General features: G+C 41.9%; 1 protein-coding gene across 1 annotated transcript in view; it reads right to left on the reverse strand.

The window, feature by feature from the left end:
* Window positions 1-17306, reverse strand: part of PI4KA (phosphatidylinositol 4-kinase alpha) — a 93044-nt gene that overhangs the window by 61619 nt on the left and 14119 nt on the right. Inside the window, exons 9-19 of the mRNA XM_063143880.1 lie at window positions 16351-16416; window positions 15657-15753; window positions 14015-14206; window positions 12091-12191; window positions 11711-11840; window positions 10285-10414; window positions 9775-9870; window positions 7946-8129; window positions 6370-6473; window positions 5703-5871; window positions 1607-1657 (exon numbers count right to left, since the gene is read on the reverse strand). Of these exons, the coding sequence (XP_062999950.1) occupies window positions 1607-1657; window positions 5703-5871; window positions 6370-6473; window positions 7946-8129; window positions 9775-9870; window positions 10285-10414; window positions 11711-11840; window positions 12091-12191; window positions 14015-14206; window positions 15657-15753; window positions 16351-16416 (1320 nt within the window). The remainder of the gene's footprint in view (window positions 1-1606; window positions 1658-5702; window positions 5872-6369; window positions 6474-7945; window positions 8130-9774; window positions 9871-10284; window positions 10415-11710; window positions 11841-12090; window positions 12192-14014; window positions 14207-15656; window positions 15754-16350; window positions 16417-17306) is intronic.

The raw sequence follows: 17306 nt of genomic DNA on the forward strand, positions 1-17306 counted from the left end.
ATCAGGCAAAACTTTCTGATTGTTAGAGCAGTACAACAATTGAACCAATGACCTAGGGAGGTCATGAGCTCTCCCACTCTAGAGGCCTTCAAGAGGCAGCAGGACAGCCATCGGTCAGGGATGCTTTAAGGTGGATTCCTGCACTGAGCAGGGTTGGACTCAATGGCCTTATAGGCCCCTTCCAACTCCACTATTCTGTGTTTAAAGAATATGTGAGTTTCTGGTTTGCTTTATGTATTTGCTAATTAGCTCCCCAATGAGATCCTGCATCCGAATACAAAACAGGGAAGTTATATTTATTAATTACATTGCTATACCACCCAATAGCTGAAGCTCTCGATTTGCAAAAGTTCCCAGGTTCAGTCCTTGACATCTCCACGCAGGACTGTGAAAGATTCCTATCTGAAACCCCGGAGAGATGCTGCCAATCAATAAGTCTTACTCTATATGGGTCTGACTCTATATCAGACTTTCTACGCTACCATTCGTCCTTGCCCAAAACCAAAAACTAAATACGGTTAACAAAACCTTATCTTGATGTGTCTGGTGAAAAGCTGGCCATCTCTTAAGGTTTTAACCTCTATTTTGTGACCCACCCAAAGAGCTTGAGCTAACGATCGAAAGACGAATGTAATAAGTAAGTAACAAATGCACCAAGATGATCTCTTTGTATGAAAAATAAGAAGCCCTGCAACACAAGGTTGCACTGCGATGTTCCTGCTACCCATCCTAACTCAACACCTGAGTTTATTATTAGTATATTCAATAATAATGTATATAAAGTGGTAATATTGAATAGTATTTTTTTTTCTGAAACAAAGATCAATTCCTACTAACAAGCTACATAGAAAAACACACGCAACAGCAGCTGGGGAGTCATGTTCATCATAAATTGTGCAAGGAAACCAAATATTTGGTTTAGAGACCCTTCATGTAACCATTAACTTCAGTTAAAGCTCATAACAGTATTTACTGAGAGCATCCCAGTTGCAGGGGGTGGGAATGCAGATTAAGGAATCTCAGATCAAACACCAAAATAGTTTGAAGCGAAGTATGTATTTTGACGTCTTTCGTGGAAACCACTTCTTCCTAGCAAGAGGAATTGGTCTTAGTGAAGAGCAATAATTTTCAATCTACAAATCAGCCCAAATAAAGAGATCTCTTCCCCAGCCAGAACAAATACAGGTGTACAGAAGAGGACCTGCATTCTCCAAAAAAATTCTGCAATGCTGCTAAATTATGGACTATTGTTACGTATTTCCTGGGGGCTTTTTCTCCCAGTCTGTAATGTGGGGACTATTTTTTCCCCAGCTGCATGCTTCTGCATTTAAGGAACTCGGATGATAATTATTTTTCTCAATCTAGGTCCTTAACTATTTAATTAGATAGGTACTGTTAACTATACCTGTCTATCTGAAGTTATATCATTAAAAAGGCATTCACTGCCCTCTACTTTTGGCACAATAAGGAGGGGGGGGGAAATAGAGCTGATCATTCTATGACATATTTCTACCATTCAATTACTGCCTAAATATTCAGCTTCCCAACTTCCCAAAAACACCATGCTCTACATCAGGAAAGTAAATAACTTGGCTTCAACACTCACCACAGCAATAACAGGAATCAGCACTCCCAGGTTTCCCGCACTGCTAGATGCCTACAAAAGAAGGGGGGAAAGAGAGAATGACGTTTGAAAAAATCTAGAAAAATCAAACCGTTTTAATGTGTAAAACTAAACTGCTCTGCTTTAGCGTCTTGTGCCCACAGAACTACGGGTTGCAAAAACGGTGCGGGAAATGCTTACACTGGATCCTACTGAAAGAGACGGGAATCTACATGAGCAAATGGAATCGCTGCCTTAAACATCTTCGTATTTCAGAAACACAAGATCTGCCAAGATAGATCCAGCGGCAAATCGAGAAATGCAGATCCCTGTAATACGTTCTGGAGGAAATAGGGCAGCCATTCTGAAAGAGGCCCAAAAGGAATTTACAGGAATCACACATGCCCACGGATCTACCACAGGGTTCTTCTAGACTAATTTTGTGATGCATCAAGATCAGGCACCCTTCAGCCAAACGAAGAGCAGCTGCCTGCCTGGCTTCTACTCATCGGGCCGTGCCCCAGACAATTCTGCACAAAACCATCACCTCTTTGTTGCTGGGAAGAAATGGGGTAAACGGCATTTTATACCTGCTGGATTGGTACCAAGGAAGAAGGCACATGGTGGGGTTTCCAGACATGCAAGGGCCCAGTGGCATGCCCTCTTTGCCCTGTCTACTCACCAACTTCCTGAATGCATAGGTGGCTGGGAGTTTTTAGCAGTGGTATAGAAAATATAAGAACATACAAAAGAGGACCACAATAGTAACTCAAGTATTGCCATTTAAATAAATTACTAAGGACACAGTCCTTTGCATGTTTAGACAGCTATGCTGGGAGTTGTAGGACTTTCTTTCTGTCTACACATGCATAGGATTGCATCCTAGATCACTAAAGTAAAGCATCAAAGCTTCTGTAAACAGTCCCAACTTCAATCCCCAGCAGGCAATAGGAAACATCTCACTCAAAGACTCAGAGGAGCCTTCCCCAACCCAGTGTCTTCCAAATGTTTTGGACTACAATTCCCATCAGTCCCAGCCGTCATGGCCAACAGTCAGGAGTGCTGAGCATTGTAATCCCAAAATATCTGGAGGGCACTAGGTTTGCGAAGGCTGGTTTAAAGCAGGTCCTTTTTCATGCCGAAAACATTGCCCCGGTCCCATAAAAATGATAGAAAAAGGAACTCTTTTTGAGATTGTGAGCTGAGGCTGAAACAGACCCATTCGGAAGCAGCTCAAAAAAGAGCTGCTTTGAACTCTGCAAACGGAACCAATCTGCCTGGCTCCACAATCAGCTCTCATTTCTCTTTTTAATGAAATTAGCTGCTGGCAGCAAAATCGGTTTAAGCTGCTTTAGCTTCTGCAGCAGACAGTGGCTTGCCCCACTAAAATGGCATGTTTATGCAGGACCAGGCAATGCAAAACCAACTGCAATCTGATATTACAGTTAAGTTCTATTGTTTCTTATCATTACAACATTAATAAAAGTGGTTTTTAAAACCCAGACTTATGTGATTCTAAGCTTCTGCAGCTATTCAGACTCTTCATTTATTACACAAAGAAGCTGTACCTTGAACATTCTCTACAAAACGTCTTTCGGCTATACCCTTCTCACAAAACTTCAGCTCCTTCGTCCTACTACTTTTAATTTTATGAATTAAGATTTCTAGGCTCAACTGTTGTTTTCTACCCATTTGAAAACACATAAAATCATAGAATAGGAGAGTTGGGAGGGGCCTATAAGGCCATCGGGTTCAAGCCCCCTGCTCCATGCAGAAATCCACCTTAAATCATTATTTGAAAGACTGTATTCTCCCTTATGAGCCTGCCCGTGCTTTGAGATCTTCTGGAGAAGCCTTCTTTCAGTCCCACCATCTACACAGGCGCGCTTGGTGGGAACATGGGAGAGGGCCTTCTCGGTGGCTGCTCCAGTGCTCTGGAACTCTCTTCCCGGGGAAGCTAGGCTGGCTCCCTCCTTGATGGGCTTTCGGAAGCAGGCTAAAACTTGTTTGTTCCGGCAGGCCTTTGGAGAATAATCTGGCCCTCCATCTATGTTAATGACATATAATTTTGTCGTGTATTTTAAATGTTTATGTTTAAATTTAATTTTTTTGGGGTACATTTCTTTTCCTAGGTTTTACAATGTCGGTTTTAAACTTTGTTGGGCAAAAGGTGGGATACAAATAATAACAACAACAACAACAACAACAACAACAAATCATCTCCCCATCTCTCTTCCTGTGGCGGACGAGATACTGTAAAGCGCATCTACACTTGCCTCTCCCCAAAAACTAGATTTATTTGCACCGAGTCCAATTGTTGTGGATTTTGATTGTCATCTCTAACTGGGCCCATTCAAAGACACAGATTTTTTTCAAGGAAAAACGCATTTTACAAGTCAATTTCCTGGAAGACAATTCAGATCCAGCATTCCCCTTTAAGGCTTGATGTGAGACTCCGTTGCCCCCTCGGAACTTCACATTTCTGAGGGCGCTATGTGCATGCCAAAATAACTGGTGAAATACAGCACTTATGTTCCCCAGTACAAAAATATTAATAAAACTAGTACTTTATTAATATTTCAAAACAGAGGCAGATCTGTCAAATACAGGTGCACGTTCTTGAGCTGATGCTTGCAATCAGTGCACAGTAAGGAGTGCTTAAGTACATAACTAGATGCGACAGTGGGAAGTTGTAATCAGGTCTCCAGCTGGGTTTTTTTCCCCAGTTTAATAACAGCTACAGGGGGTGGGAAACTGATTAGTCAGTGGTGTTTTATGGGAGATGTTTTAGCCGTTACCTAGTTTTTTTCAACTGAAATTGCCCTGCCCTGCTGGCAAAAGCTATTTGTCCCAGAGGGCAAAACATTCAGGTTTCCCTACAAGCCCAGGATGTGTGAACCAGCAGAACTCCAGTTGCTGAAGTTCTCCAAATTCCATCTTGAAGCTCATTCCAACTTGAGTCCACATCAAATGGCAAGCTTTGTGGGTTTTTTTTTCCTTTTTGCATGAAAATCTATGTGTATTTTCCGCATATTTCCCCAAACATGTCCATCAACTGTGCGCATCTTTGAAATGGACACATTCTTCTCTCGTCGCTTCAAGTGTATTTGCGCACATTTTTCAAAAGTGCACATACTTCCGCCCGCATTTTCCAAACGTATGCCCGCCGTTGAACACATTTTTGGGGATCCACGTTGCAAGCTGGAAAATGTACAGACTTCGACCACAGACTGTGTCCGTGTTTGGTCCGGAAGATACAAACTGGTTAAATCACATACATCCCTATCTAGGATGCAAATAAACAGCTCAAGTTGACAATGTTCATAGGAAAGTTAGTACCGGTTAAATACCTCTCCCCCATACCCACAGCACCTCAGTCTGAATCAGATCTACCATGCCCCCTGCAGCTGCCATAAAACATTTTTATAACAGTGGCGATCCAGGGATGGATCTCTTAAAGCCTCATCTTGCTTGGCCCCAAATCTCAGTAAAACTTGCTTAAACGTACACAAGAAAGAGAGCTTTATCACACCAGCATTATACTGTGCAATCACTGCGAATTGCGTGCAAAGGACTCTGAAGTTTTCAAGTTTATAATCTGCTTTGACTGTGAAGCACTGCCATGCATCCTGCTTTAATTGTGCTATAAAGGCAAAAGACTCGACCTATTTTGCTACTAGTTTTGGAGCGAATCATTTGTTGTTTTCCGAGCGGCCACTGGGGGCCAGGATTTGATATGTTTAAAGAAAAATTAAACAAATGCTTACATCTGCATAAGTTTTAAAGATAAAGGCATCAAAATTGTCACAGCAATAGATATTACGGAGAGCTTTAAGCATACCAAATTTGAATCGGATTGGGTCATCCGTTGATTTTTTATGATTGTTTTACATTTCCCCCCTTAAACCCTTTCCTGGTATGCAAAGGATCTTGGGAGCGCTGCCGCCCGGGGTGATTTAGCTAGCAACAACAACAACAACAGCTTAGCATATAGGGGATAATTCGAGAGAAACAGGTACGTGGGATGAAGCTAAGAGTTCAGCGCCAGCAGCTTTTACTCGGAAGTTCAGCAAAATGCACCGTTTGTTTCACATCCTACCTTTAGGGCTGGACCCTTTTCGCTTGCCCTCTCGCTGGCTCGCTTCCCTTCAAGCCCAAGTTGCACAAACAGTTCCAGCAGGTTCATTAGTAGTTCATCCACAAGGTGTTCATCCTGTATATTTGCAGCTATGTTCGCCAGGGCATTGATAACAGCTAAGGAACAGTGTCTGATGAAAAATGAAGATTGGGGGGCACAGGGAGGAGGAGAGAGAAGAAAGAAAAGGAGAAAGAAAAGGGAAAAAAGGAAATCATAAGCATTAACCCTTTGATGAAATAGTTCCTGCTTTCACCTGGTAGAACTGCACTGAATGTCAATTTCAATTTCCTCTCATTCAAATGCTGGCAATAAGAGGAAAGATGGATTGAAACTGGCGACACCTTCACCTGCAAAGGATTTCAGTGTCCGGAAAGCATTTCTAAAATATTATTTAAACAACCCTAAGGGTCCCAGCTCTCGTCTTAGATACTTTACCCCTTCTGCTGCCAACATGCATTTAGGATGACCAACAAAAGAAGCAACAGAAACAGTTTGGGATTGGGCAAATGTTGCCAGTGACAGAAGGGATCAAATTGTACCTGCAGCAGGAAAGAAACTAGCACTGGGTTTTTCATACTGGTCACTGTATGAAAATTCCAACGAGGCAAGCAAATTGAGGGAAGATTACCTATATCCATGATCCTTGTAGTCTTTAGTCGCAGAGTAAACAATTGAACTTGCTTTAACACTGATCTGCTGAAACAGATTCCATACCTCCTGGTAAATGTATTGCTGAATGAAAATAAAAATTTTAAAAAAACTGAGTCAGCACCAGGTACAAAAACCTGTAAACAAATCAATACTAATAAAAACGCAAAAGACCTTTGGCACAACCAGCTGGAAATGGATTTCAATCGTTAGAATGTAGACATACCCAAGGAAAGGAAAGGCTCACGGCCAGAGAGCACCCCCGTAAGCAACCTTCACTTTCGACTGAATGAAAATTTGGGATAATAAACGAGATCAGCTCCTAGATATGACTCAGTTGAGCTCTGTGGCTTGGTGGAATGTGTCTCTTGCTGTACTTTGGAACATGTGTGGTATTTATTTATTCATTTATTTATTTATACGTTTGTATCCTGCCCTATATCGCTGGGACGTCAGGGCAGTGTACAGACTAGGTAAAACAATAAATACAAAACTAAAAGCATATTAAATTGTTAAAATAAAACCAGTAAAAAATTTTTAAAAAGCAATAGAAACAATTAAAAACCCTAAAACGATGTGCAACCATGGAGAATTTAGCCCTCAAAAAGGCCTTGATAAAAAGCCATGTTTTAACTTGGCACCGAAATGAAGCCAGGTCTGTCTGCATTCCAAGACTTTGGGCAGAACTAGACACAGCATTAACCAAAAAAATTGGCCCCGTTCAGAAGACACCTTAAACCATGGCTTTAACCATGGTGAATAAGACAAAACAGGGCCAAAGTGTTCTTAACCTCGGGTTAACCAAGACAGTGGGAATGGGAGAGGAGGGGGGATTTACAGAGCAGCTCACACATTCATCAACTCTACCCTGCAAATCACCCCCCCACCCCCCCAGCTCACTTTTGGTTCTGGTGCCTGGCTTGGAAAAATCAACAATGTAAAACCACTGGGCGCACTTGCAGTGGAGAATGAATTGGTGGGCAGGGAGAAGGATAAAGCACCCCCTCCAATTTTCCCCTGCAAGTGCCCCCTCCCCTATCAGCTTTACAAAGGAACCTTGGGTTTCCCCTTTCAATGCCTAGTTGAACCCTCTCTCTCTGCTCTCTTCCTGCAGCCTGCTCCTACTGCTGAACCCTAGTTCCCATCACCTGCTGTTATCCATGTATGTCTAAGCCAAGCATCAAAAGACCTCAAACCAGTACCCATGGAGCACAAGCGGTCAAAACTGGGTAGGGAGATGCCACCCCATCTTTATGGGGACAATCCTGGGGTGAGGTAGTTGAGAAAAGAGATCAAGAGTGCCAGCACACAAGGGGGGAATCATGTTTCCTTACCGTCACTTCTCCTCCCGCGCTTTTGTCCCTCATTACTTCCTCTTTTGAAAGAGGAAGTAAATAACGTGCACGTGGCCCACTCAGTTTTGATCGCGCTGTTTCTCCTGCACATGGCAGGAGATAGCAGCAAGTTCTCAGTTTCAAAAGTAATTCAGATTCACCACACACCCATAGCAGCATGCTGCATTCGCTGCAATTGACAGACTCCCAAACAATCCTTACGTTTCCTGTGATGACCAAGCAGCCCAGCTGGTCAATGATGAGCACATCAAGAGGAGATGGCGGCTGGCAGAACTTTTGCTGCAGGATCTGAAGAATCGGCTCCATCACTTTCGGCGTGTCCCTCAGTGCCACCGCAATGTGCCCCAGGGCGCGAATTGTGTGATCAGGAATCAGATGGGCTTCCCTAAACAAAAAAATCCACCAAATTACATTTGAGTCACCATAAAAAAGCGAAAGTACGTATCTACTTCTAATAATAGCGACAGACATAAAGAAGTTTTAGCTAACTTAAGAAGCAAATTTGTAATGAATTAGGTATACCACTGTATTAAAGAAGTCTGTTAATTCAATAGGAACTGTAGCTGATCAATTCAATTGTATGATTGCATATAGTCAAAATAATTCTATAGAATATATACACTTCCCTTGGTTTTAGATGATACATGTATGTGTTACACAGGCATCACTTTAGAAGAGGCAGTCCCTCTCCAATCTCTTTTCACAGGAAAATGCCTCTTCTAAGATGGTGCTTTGCTAAGTACCTTTACTGAAAAAATTAACAAATGAAACTCTGCTGCCCAATTATCCAGGGCATCTCTTTTGCCAATCAGAATGTGTGTCATTGATTAATTTAACCTATCAGTCAGCTAAGTGTCGCGGCCATATAATAAACCAATTACGATTTTTCTGTTATGTTAGGCTTTCTTCGCAATCCTACCCTTCCAATGAACTACTTTGCCCCTTTTCCCGACTTCCTCCATTCAGGACCTCCGTTGATGTTCTCACCCCCCTCAGGAGGAGGACAGAAGAGTTTACTGATTTTCTCCACTGTTAAATTTATCCTATGCCCTCTCATCGACCACCTCCCTGGCTGAACAACACTACTACATCTCTCTGAGCAACCCTAACGGTAGGAATCTCCAGCGTCTCTTTTGTCCCTTTGATGCCCTGCCAAAGCCTGCTGCCCCACCCTCTCCACTCAAGATTTTGCCTCCTTGTTCAATGTTAAAATTAAATCCTAACCTTTCCAACTTTCTCTCCTCCCTTTCCACCACTTTGAGCTCTTCATCACCTCCCTCGACCCTTTCTTTTTTCCTCTGTCGCAGCTGATAAGCTAACTACCCTATTTATCCCCGTCTAACCTTTCCACATGGCCCTTTGACCCTATATCCTCCCAATGCCTAGCCGTCATCTCCCCTACCCTTATACCTCTTCTCTACCATATCATCAGCATCTCTGGCTCCTTCCTATTCGCATTCAAACCCATCACTGTTACGTCTATACTCAGCAACAACAACAAAACCCATGATCCATCCTCCCTCTCCAACTACCACCTAATGCTCCTTGCACACTTTATCCGTAAACTTAGTAAAATACTAATTTCACTCAAAGCAAGATTGTGCAATGATTACTTACAAGGGGCTATTGCTGGAGCTGTTTGGAATCTGGCAAGGAAACCGCTACAGCTTTATTGCCAAGGAGACCTGCAACACCTGTATCATTTGAATAGCATTTAGCCAAGGAGAGTTCTTTTAAAGAAGCCTTTCCCCCCTACTGGTGATTTAAAGAAACCAAGCAGGGAAAAAAGAAAAGCCAAATGCCTGACAACCACATCTTGTAGCTCTCCCGCGCTGCACGTGGTCACACTAGGTCCGCAAGATATGTCAAACCCATTTCATTGGGCTTTACGAAGCCAGTAGTGCCTATGTAAGAACTTCTCACCCCATCTTACTTCCACGTTCTAACTGCAAGGCTAGGGAAGAACAAGATTCAAATCAGCTCTTACTGAAGAAAGAAAAATAAATAGCCATCACACGCAGGTAACCTACTTGTCACTCTCCTGTGAGATGTAGAGACGGTTAGACAAACTAGCCAAGAACGCTTCAACAATTACTGGGTCGATGGTCAGGCCAGCTTTCAAGCACCTGCAAGAAATGGTGAACAATTTAAATAGTCAAGCACCTCTTGTTCATAGTCAAGTAAAGTTTACGGTAACAAAAACACTAAGGGCACAGTCCTATGCATGTTTATACAGAAAAAGGTCCTACATCTCCCAGCATGCCCCAGCTGTCATGGCTGGGGCATGCTGGGAATTGTAGGATTTTTTTTCCCATGCATAAACATTCATAGGATGGTACTATAGGCAGTCATTGCCCTCCGTGGACCACGGAGTTCTAAGACAACACAAAGCAGATCCCACAAACCTGAGGTTTGCCCCATTCCTGGCCTGAACTAGTAAACTCAAGTACTATGATCAAAATCTGTACCCCAAAAGGAATTACATGCTTTTTAAGATGCCTAGACGAGAACACCTCTATATATCCCAGTACAATTCATACCTGCAGATGTTATCAATCGCAATGTCCCGAAGTTGTTCGTACATGGAGGCCTGACTCTTCTTGCCTGACATGACGCTTACAGTGGATTCTGCATGCTCGTTCGTGATGCTGATCTTGATGTCATTGCCTCCTAATGGAACAAAAAGGGGAGCTGGAGATAAAATGCTTTGCTATATCTTTCTCGGTTGGACTACTGCAACCTTCTTCTCACTGGCCTTCCTTCTTCTCACATCAGTCCCTTGGTTTCTGTTCACCACTCTGCTGCTAAGATCATCTTCTTGGCTCGCCGCTCTGACCATGTTACTCCACTTCTGAAATCTCTTCATTGGCTCCCAATTCACTTCAGAATCCAATATAAACTTCTCCTGTTGACCTACAAAGCTTTTCACTGTCTAGCTCCTTCCTATCTCTCCTCTCTCATCTCACACTATCGCCCCGCTCGTGCTCTTCGCTCCTCTGATGCCATGTTTCTCGCCTGCCCAAGGGTCTCTACTTCCCTTGCTCAGCTTCGTCCATTTTCTTCTGCTGCCCCTTATGCCTGGAACGCTCTTCCAGAACATTTGAGAACTACAAGCTCAACCGCAGCTTTTAAAGCTCAGCTAAAAACTTTTCTTTTTCCTAAAGCTTTTAAAACTTGATTTTGTTCTGACTTTATACTGTTAGTTTTACCCTACCTAGTGCCTGTTTACCCTACCCTGTGCCTGTTTGCTTTCTCTTCCCCTCCTTATTGTTTTATCATGGTTTTATTAGAATGTAAGCATATGCGGCAGGGTCTCACTATTTACTGTTTTACTCTGTACAGCACCATGTACATTGATGGTGCTATATAAATTAATAATAATAATAATAATAATAATAATAATAATAATAATAATAATAATAATAATCTTTGAGAACAATGACTTCCGAGTACATATAAGGCAGCTATGGGTGAGAAGGCTCCGTATAAACACTTTACGACACTCCGAAACACAGCCAGTGTGGCATACTGTTGGATCAGAACGGTGGAGACCAAGGTTCAAGCTCTCATCCAGCCAGGAAGATCACAGGGTGAGTTTGGGCCAGTCACTACCTCACAGGGTTGATGTCAGGAGAAAACGGAAGCAGAACCATGAGTTCCTTACCAGAAGCAGGATAATACGTAGCAAATAAATTGCAGTTCGCGAAGCAAAAGGCGCCATCTTAAAAGAAACAGACTCAACTTTTTCTCAAAAATGTGAATATTGTTTTAAAAAATTAAATATTTGAGGAAAAAGCGATTCATTTCTTTTAAGATCGCACCTTTTGCTAGGCGTACTGCAATTTATTTGCTACATTTTAACACAGTGCTGACGGGTGCTACCAAGACATGCCAAAATAAAGAGAGAGAGAGGCAATAAGTAAACAGGCAAGTCACGTAAGAGATAAGCAGGCGGCAAAAGCATACCTGTATGATATTGGTTGTGGTACTTGTAAAGTTTCACCAGAACTGGAGAAGGGATCACAAGGAAATCTCTCAAGGATGGATTGACAGAGTGAACCACTACGGGGAACCTCTCGCATAAGCGGCCTAGACCCTAAGAGAAAAGATGAAAACGCAGGATATTTATAAACTCTTTTTGCACAAAGGAAGTCTGTGCAAGATCCTTCACAGCAATTCAGTGTCTTTAAAGGTGATGGAAACCACCAAGATGCAGCACTTTAAGGGGAATCTTATTACGCCTGTTTAGACAGAAAAATGTCTTACAAATCCCAGCATTCCCCAGCCAGAAGTTGCAGGATATTTACATGGTTATTACAAAAGCCAAGACGGGTTCCTCAACAGACCTGTAAGCAGCAAATCAGAAGAGGCAAGTGAGCAATGATCACTTTGCTGGAAGTCTTGGACTGCAGCTTTTCCGACAACTTGATGCACAGGTTTTCTGCCCCTTATTTGCAAAAGAACAAAAAAGGAAAAGTATTCAAAGAACATGCTTGGGCATTAGAAATAAAACATCTGACAGTTACACCATCATGGTAGAACTGCTGTAACTCATTGATTGCTTGGTTTTGGTGGGGAACCAAATGAATTGAATTGTGGAAACCCACCCAAAACTGAGACTGTGAACCTTTACCAGATAGCTCTGCTGAAACCCCTTAACTCTGCTGAGTCAACACACATAAGGGCACATGACTGCAGCCTGTATACATTTTACCCTTAACACCACTAAAGTCGTTGCTGGCTTAAGCGATGGGTCGACCAAGAATCCATTCATTCTCCAGTAAAATGATCACACCAAAAATGTTTTATAAAGGCAGGATCGGGTCCGTAGTTTGGGGGTGCTCTTGGATCCAGAACTGTCACTTGAGGCACAGGTGAACTCAGTGGCAAAGAGCACCTTTTATCAGTTTAGGTTGATATACCAACTACGCCCTTATCTGGACAGAGATAGCCTAGCTGCAGTTATCCATGCTCTGATAACCTCTCGCTAGGATTACTGCAATGCGTTATACGTGGGGCTGCCTTTGAAAACGGTCCGGAAGCTTCAGCTGGTACAAAATAGGGCAGCCCGTATACTAACAGGGACTGGCCGGCGAGATCACATTACGCCAGTCCTTTTCCAGCTTCATTGGCTGCCAGTCCAGGTCCGGGCCCAATTCAAAGTGCTGGTATTGACATTTAAAGCCCTAAACGGTTTGGGGCCAGGTTATCTGAAGGAACGCCTCCTCCCATATGTACCTACCCAGACCTTAAGATCATCTACAGGGGCCCTTGTCCGTGAGCCCCTGCCAAAGGAAGTGAGGCAGGTGGCTACTAGGAGGAAGGCTTTCTCCGCTGTGGCACCCCGGTTGTGGAACGAGCTCCCCAGAGAGGTCCGCCTGGCGCCTACACTGTACTGCTTTCGTCGCCAGCTGAAGACCTTTTTATTCACTCAGTATTTTAACACTTAATTTTAACTTAAATTTAAATTTTACTGTTTTAACTCTGTATTTTAATCTTATATCAATTTTGCTGTGTGGTTTTATCCTGGTTGCGCTCTTTATACTGTATTTCGTAATTGTGTTTTTAACCTGTTGGGTGTTTTATTGTGGTTTTAATTTTTGTGAACCGCCCAGAGAGCTTCGGCTATTGGGCGGTATAAAAATGTAATAAATAAATAAATAAAAGAAATAAAGGCGTGAGTCTACACACAAGAAGGTAAAACAGCAATCAAGCATGTCTCTGTGTAACCGCTCAATGGAAGTGCAGATGGCAGCAGGTTCAATCCCTGGCGTCATCAGCTCAAGGGATCAGGTAATAGATTATGAAAAAGAGCTCTGCCTAAGAGCCTGAGAAGCCGTTCTAGCTCAGCCTTCGCTGGCCGATGTTTTCGACTACAGCTCCCAGAATTCCTGGCCACTAACCATACTGGCTGAGTCTGATGGAAGTTGTAGTCTAAAACACCACGACTGCTGGGCTAGTTGAACAAATAGTCCGACCTGGAAATAAGGCAGCTTCATATGTTCCTATTGACGCTAAGGCTGCAAACACATCCACATTTATCTAGGAGTAAAGCTAAACCCCACTGGATTTGATGGGATTTATTTCTGAGTAGAAATTAAAAGGATTGCACTGTAAGAGGAGCTATATCACATAACATGCTTTCTAAAGTTTATGCACTTCATATTAAAAAAAAACAACCCAACGCCAGTCAGAAATATTCTTAAGAAAAAAACAAACACACTGTACAATTTTTTAAAAGTCTGAGACATTGGTGTGTGCGATGTTCACCTTGCTCATCTTTCACAGCCCACACCATGAGATCCACACAGGCTGCATTAGCCTGGCAACGCAACTTCAGAGGATTCAGCTCATTGTGTAATTTATCCACATCGTGAAGGAGTTTCTGGAGCTCTGCCTGGCTGCTGTTGAACTGCTCCAGCACAAAATCATGAATTTCTTTCACAAATGAGGTTGGGAGATCTGAGCAGGCAAAGAGAAGAAATATTAATGTGGTGATATCTGAACAAAGAGAAAGAGATCGAAAAAGAAAAACTAAAATGGGATTAAATGTGACAGCATCTTTTGGGGGGAAAGTACTTCACAGCATGAGGATATGCTATTTTATTTATTTATTGCATTTATATCCCACCTTTTTTCCTCCAAGGAACCCAAGGTGGCATACATAATCCTCCTCCTCTCCATTTTATTCTCACAACAACCCTGTGAGATAGGCTCGACTGAGAGTCTGTGACTGGCCCAAAGTCACCCAGTGGGTTTCCATGGCTGAGTGGGGACTAGAACTCGAATCTCCCAACTTCCAGTCCAACACTCTAGCCACTACACCACGCTATCTCCTAATGTACTCCTTTTGATAACTTAAAATATTCCTTATTCCCTTTAAACAAACTTTGTGCTAAAGAACCACAAAGATTTTGGATGCTGTCCAGCAGTGGATCTCAAGAGTACCAACAGAGGTGAGGAACCTGGGACCCCCCAGATTGACTCTAATCCCCATCAGCCCCAGCCATCATTGCCAATGGTAAGAGATGACTGGAGTTATAGGGAAACAATATCTGGCAGGCCACAGGTTCCCCATCAATGTTTTAAAGCCTAAATAAGATGGAGGGGGAAAGTGATGATCACAGATGTCAATTGACAAGAAGCAGTGCCGAGAATGTAAGATCCAGGAAAGTCTTGGTGAAGAAGTGGTTTTAAAAATAATTTTAACGCTAATAATATTAATAATAAAATTATTTGTTACCCGTCTCTCCCTCTGGATCGAGGTGGGGCACAACACAAATGCGACATCATACAACTAATTAAAACTTTTAAAACCAATACGTCACTAAAAGCAACACATCATTAAAAGGCAAATTTAAAATTCAACTGGGTAGGCCTGCTGGAAGAGATCAGTCTTTATGGCTTTCCTAAATTCCGGAAGACTATTAAGTTGACGAATCTCTCCCGGCAAGCCGTTCCACAAACTGGGAGCGGCAGAAGAAAAAGGTCCTCTGGGTAATAGTTGTCAGCCTTGTTTTTGTTGGCTGGAGTAAATTCTTCCCAGAGGACTTGAGTGAGCAGGGCAGATTAATTAATTAATATAAGTATACACACAGACAAATAACTCTATACACAGTTTGAGTGCATCTTATTGTGCAGCATGCCAGCAACATACCACAGTTACATCCTGGCTTGTTCTAACAAACCACAGTTTAAACAAACCACAGTTCCCCAAGTTCAGAACAGCAGTTTCTGCAAGTGGAAGCTCTCAACTTTCTCCTCGCAGCTGCAAGCTCATACATGTAGCAGGAAAGCGTGGTTTCTGGTTACCTCAAAGTTGGCCCATAATGTCAAATATGAAACGTATATAATTTTAATTCTCCCGTTACCATTGAGAAAAGCTAAAACCTTGTTAATTCAAACATCACACCTTTCATATAGTACAACGTGTCCCTCAGCATCTTGAACTGGGCAACGTATAGAGGATCACTGAACATTTTGTAGAACAGATCTGCATGGGGATTTACCTAAAACATATTTAAAAGAAAGAGGTTCAGTTGTACAGAAATCGTTAGATTGAAGAACAATCCTAGAGTTACTCACAGGGTCTTTTCTGCATACGTGCCCACATGTTATCAATAGCTTTAGACATAAAATTCCCAATAGAGATAGGGAAAGCTACTACATTGTTATTATTAACTTGTATGCCACTTTTCCCATATAGAAGTGCCCAAAGAAGCACAATGGAATTTCAATCAGAAGGGGGAAAGTCTCATAATTATGTATATTTAAGTCACATTTTGAAATTAAACAGCAACCCAATAACTATTAAATAACCAAATTTTCAGAGAGCAACATTTTCTGATGAGACTTCACTTCTTCTAAGGGATTAAAGCATAAATTAAGCAGGTTACCTACGTTAATTTATAAAGATTTAACATTTCCACATGATTAGTACAATGTATGACCTTAAAAATGAAAATAGTCCTTCAATATATTTTGTTAATATCCCTGGATAATTTTACATAAGAGCCAACTTTTAGAACCAAGGAATGAAGCCCCTTCAATTCACAACAGCATGGAGATTAATTTCTTTACAAAATAGCAATGTGGCGAGAACATACCTCAGTAACTTCCGTGACAACTGTATCTAGGTTTTTAAGTACAGAATCCCCAACAATCTGTTTTACCTATACGGAGAAAACAAAAATGTTTTTTTTTCCAGTTGTTAAAAAAATTATTATTATTATTATTATTATTTGCATATAAAACAAATTAGGCTGCAATGTTACCAACACTTAATGGGAAGAAAGCCCTACTGAACACAGGGAGGACTGCTTTGTAGTAAGTAAGCACAGAGCTGGGCTGTTAGACTGGGCAAAGAAAATCTTTGTGAAAATGTTTGTGATTAAATTATGGCATCAAACGCTATCCAGGATGAAAATGGTAGCTGGAACTTTCTACCATAAAATGCACATTGAGCTTTAGAACAGCAGCCCTGGGGAGATGGCCGTGCAATAGGTACAGGAAGAAAAAGCACAGCGTGGAAGAATCAGATTGCATAAGCTATTATCGGATCATTTGGTCTGTCTGCTGGTTTTAAGAATTGAAGCGCTTAAGTTAATAATGTGAGGAAGGAATAGCCCAGCTTCTAGATCACTAGATTTCTGTAGAGGTGTTTTGGTGATTGGAAGAATACTTGTTATCACTAAATGAAGAAAAAACAAAAAGATTTTTCTCCCCAAGGACTTCGAATCTTATTACACATGTTTGTTTATTTCGTTTATAGTCCAACTTTCTACTAAAAAACAGCACTCAAGGCGGACCTGAAAAAGACTTTGTGTAGCCAAAATGAAATTCTAACGGTACTCCATAAAATGGACAGTATCCAAAGGGACAGAGCTACTAATGTTGCAGTACCATAAACCATTTCCCTGGTAAACCAGCGCACCAGCATTGTGTTAGAAGAGTTTACGCTAGTGCAATGTAATTTACATTAGGGGTTGGGGCACATTGGATACTGCCCTCTATGGATATATATGTATATTGACATATATGTTTGCAAAACACTGAGGGTAAA

This window comes from Elgaria multicarinata, chromosome 18 (assembly GCF_023053635.1).
Source record: "Elgaria multicarinata webbii isolate HBS135686 ecotype San Diego chromosome 18, rElgMul1.1.pri, whole genome shotgun sequence".
Lineage (NCBI taxonomy): Eukaryota > Metazoa > Chordata > Lepidosauria > Squamata > Anguidae > Elgaria > Elgaria multicarinata.